This window comes from Triticum urartu, chromosome 5 (assembly GCF_003073215.2).
Source record: "Triticum urartu cultivar G1812 chromosome 5, Tu2.1, whole genome shotgun sequence".
In the NCBI taxonomy this organism is placed as follows: domain Eukaryota; kingdom Viridiplantae; phylum Streptophyta; class Magnoliopsida; order Poales; family Poaceae; genus Triticum; species Triticum urartu.
This window is the reverse complement of record NC_053026.1, coordinates 612311215-612314625: the sequence shown is the minus strand read 5'-3', so window position 1 is coordinate 612314625 and position 3411 is coordinate 612311215. Positions and strand designations below refer to the sequence as shown.

At 45.5% G+C, this 3411-nt stretch overlaps 1 protein-coding gene across 1 annotated transcript in view; it reads right to left on the bottom strand.

The window, feature by feature from the left end:
- Positions 1-2469, bottom strand: part of LOC125507536 (pectin acetylesterase 3-like) — a 6387-nt gene extending 3918 nt beyond the window's left edge. Inside the window, exons 1-5 of the mRNA XM_048672088.1 lie at positions 2198-2469; positions 941-1023; positions 710-839; positions 331-619; positions 55-169 (exon numbers count right to left, since the gene is read on the bottom strand). Of these exons, the coding sequence (XP_048528045.1) occupies positions 55-169; positions 331-619; positions 710-839; positions 941-1023; positions 2198-2381 (801 nt within the window). The 5' untranslated portion in view covers positions 2382-2469. The remainder of the gene's footprint in view (positions 1-54; positions 170-330; positions 620-709; positions 840-940; positions 1024-2197) is intronic.
- Positions 2470-3411: the final 942 nt, after the last annotated feature.

Here is a 3411-nt window from a genome sequence, read left to right as displayed (position 1 = left end):
TAGCGGTCAGTCGAGTTCTTGATGAGTTAATCATAGAGAATTCACGTTACGCACCGAGGTGGCGTCGAGATGACTGGTGCAACTCCTGGGCAGGTTCTGAGCCACCCCATGCGTGGCCACGACACCTCCGAAGTAGGTTCTCAAGGTATGCCACCCGGCGACGTTGACGCTGCATGTATATGCCGGGTGAACAATGAGAGATCGACTTTAATACTCTCTCCCGTCCAAATTAGTTGTCGCTCCGTTTGAGCGACAACTAATATGGATGAGAGAGAGAGAGAGTACTAATTTTATTGGATGGGTATAAGCTATGCATGCATGTGTACGTACGCGTCGAGGAAGAATCCCGCGTCGGCGAGACACTTGACAGTGGTGCCCCGGCCGGCGAAGAAACCGCCGAACTGGTCGCAGTGCAGCACCACCGCCAGGGCCCCAGCGGAGCTTCCCGACAGCAGCACCTGATCCGCGGAAGACATCCCCATGGAGAGGAGGTGCTGGATGACGGCGTTAAATATGCGCTGGCCCCGGGAAAAGAGCCCCGAGCGCGGGTCGTAGCCTTCGCCGGCGAAAGACGCGCCGTCGCAGTAGCGGATCATCACCCGGTTCCAACTGAAGAAATCTGATAATGGGCACACACACATACAAGAAGTTTGACTTAGAATAAACATAGAATTTCAAGTATCTTGAAAGGGAGGGAGCATGCACGAACCAGGGTTCTCGGTGGGGCTGGAGCTCAAGATGCCGCCGAAGTACATCTGCCTGTTCATGAGATTTGACGAGCCGAGGCGGCTCGCCTTGCGGTACAGGCACGACCCCACGCTCTCGCACCATGAGCCTCCCTGCGTGCAGCATGTTGGTCGGCTGATTTGGCAAAATCCAAAATGCATCATATGCTCAGACACAACATACATGTCTTTTAGGTTATATGTTGAGTATGTACCTCTAGGTGAACGATCCAACGGTTCTTCCCTGCACCATAGCCCGAATCCATGTGGTAAGCCGGCGGCGTCCCATCCATGCACACTGCACATCATTTACATGTATGGTGCCGTTACATATGGAGTACAATTGCTTTTCATTTTATATATCACGTGTCAATTCAACAGATCGTTGGCCCACTTCCATAGAAAAATAGCCTAACAAGGAATAGATCAAGTTACGAAAACACTGTAAACTTAATTACCTATGGCATTTATATAAATTTATCAAAATCGTGCAGGTCGCAGAAGCCATGACACAAGCCATGGTTACAGATATGTACCATTCAAGAGTCGTAAGAATCAAGGAAATTATTATAGTAGATTGTTTGGAAGATTGCAAGACCTGTTATCATTAAGCAACATAATAAAAGCCTAATTAGTGTTGAATTTGCAGGATTGAATAGAGAATACTGTACAATTTTAAACGATTTGATAGTAGCACTAGTAGCTTTTTAGGGAGAATATTGTGGTAGTTAGTGTGCAATTAAGAGTGAAATTCGAATTTGTGAGGATCCAACAAATTCAATAGTCGTATTTTTGTGCAATTGAACACTAGATATCATTACATGTGAAGATATTAATTTTACGTGGATATATTGTAGAATATTGATTGCACGTTCATATTTGGTAGGATATTAATTGGTAGGATATATGCTTGAGATCTGTTGTGTCCATCCCTTTGGGCCTTTTTATATGTTATTACAGATATAGATAGATATAGACAGAGTGCAGAAACTGCCTGAGACGCTTGAGTATTAATTTGGTGCAATTTTTGCAAATCAAAAGGCTGAAAGTAGATTTTTTGTGTAAGGTATATGAAAATCGAGAAGGTTGGGTCTGCGGTGCTGGTTTTCACCTGATTTCCCTTTTTGTAAATAATTGGATTGGCAATTTTTGTTTATTTTTTATGAAAAGACAGCTCTTGCCACGCTTGCTTGAAAAAGGAGTCACATCCGAATATTTGTTGCTTATGTCTTTGTGTTTGAGGTCACTAGACGTACACGTGTGTTTAAGAAGAAACAACTAAGACATGCGTGTTCCAGCACTCACCAATCCATGGGCCAGCAAATATGGCATATAACGGGCAATCACGATGATGTATAGAATTTGCACCGAAGTTTAAAACCCCTCCAAAACGGATGGTCGGACAATTTTGACATGAATGAAGTACTAAAGGTTAACTCAAAATTGTTATAAGCGTATGTACATGTACGTACCGGCTCCCATCGCGACCGCGGACGTGAGGACGGTGATAGGCACTGGTACACCCGGCGCCCCTGCGAGCCGCCTCATACCACCACGGCTCACGTTCCGGTCGGCCGCCGCCTGCGCGCTCCCTGCAAGGACCACAACCACAAGAAAAAGCGCCCAAAGCTTGGCCATCCCGACCTTCTCCTCCATCTTCAACTATGGAATTGAAATGGATACTCACGACTCTCTCCCTGGCACCTAGAACTATATATACCAGTCGAATTGATGATTCAGCAGTTACTACAACTATATATATAGGTATATATATATTGAGATATGGCATCCAAACACCGCATGAAGAGATCAACCTGGTCAAGAAAAAATAGGTAGGTATTAAATGCAGCGACCGCGTGCATGCGTCCATCCAATGTATACCTGCCTACTGCGTGGAGATCTGGCAGAGAATGAATATCATGGCACACCGCCTTGGGCCTAGCTACAATTCTGCTTACATTTCCTTCGTATATGTGCCAATTTTTCTAGCACAGAATTTCAAGAAGGGCAGCTCCAAGATATATGTCTCGTACTAGAAAGCGGAGCTTGGAGACATTTCCTTCGTATATGCGCCAATTTGCCAGCACGAAATTTCAAGAGGTGGAGCTTCGACACATATGGGGAAGTCAATCATGCCGCTGGGATCGTGGTGCAATCCATCGCAACTTCGCTCGGTCCGTCCATATATATCCGACCTTATCACTACACAAATATATCTATCCATGAGACACGTATATGACCATGTGATGAGCACATTTCTATTTCGGTCACCGCTGATACAGTCACACCTGTTCAAGTAACAGAAAGATAAGGACCAATCAGCGGTGCTCTCACACGTCAACTTAAATATCAGGTACTGGTGAAAATGACTCACATCTATTATCACAGTTCATTAGAAGTACAAAACACCCTAAATATAGTAATAATAAATACATCGAGGTCCCTCACCGAACGATCACTGCCGCAGCTAGAACGAGCCACTGATGTGCCGCTCTCATATCAGAGTTGGCCTGACCTTATTGGTGATAGTCGGAAAGTCTTCGTGCACGTGCCCCTAATGACCAGAGCCCCAGAGACGCGGTTGCCACCATTGAACCCTTGAATCGATCTAAAGAATCTAACACCAAATCTCGCCGTTGTGTACGCACAACAAGAAACCCCAACCTGGGCGCGCTGAGGAGTAGGA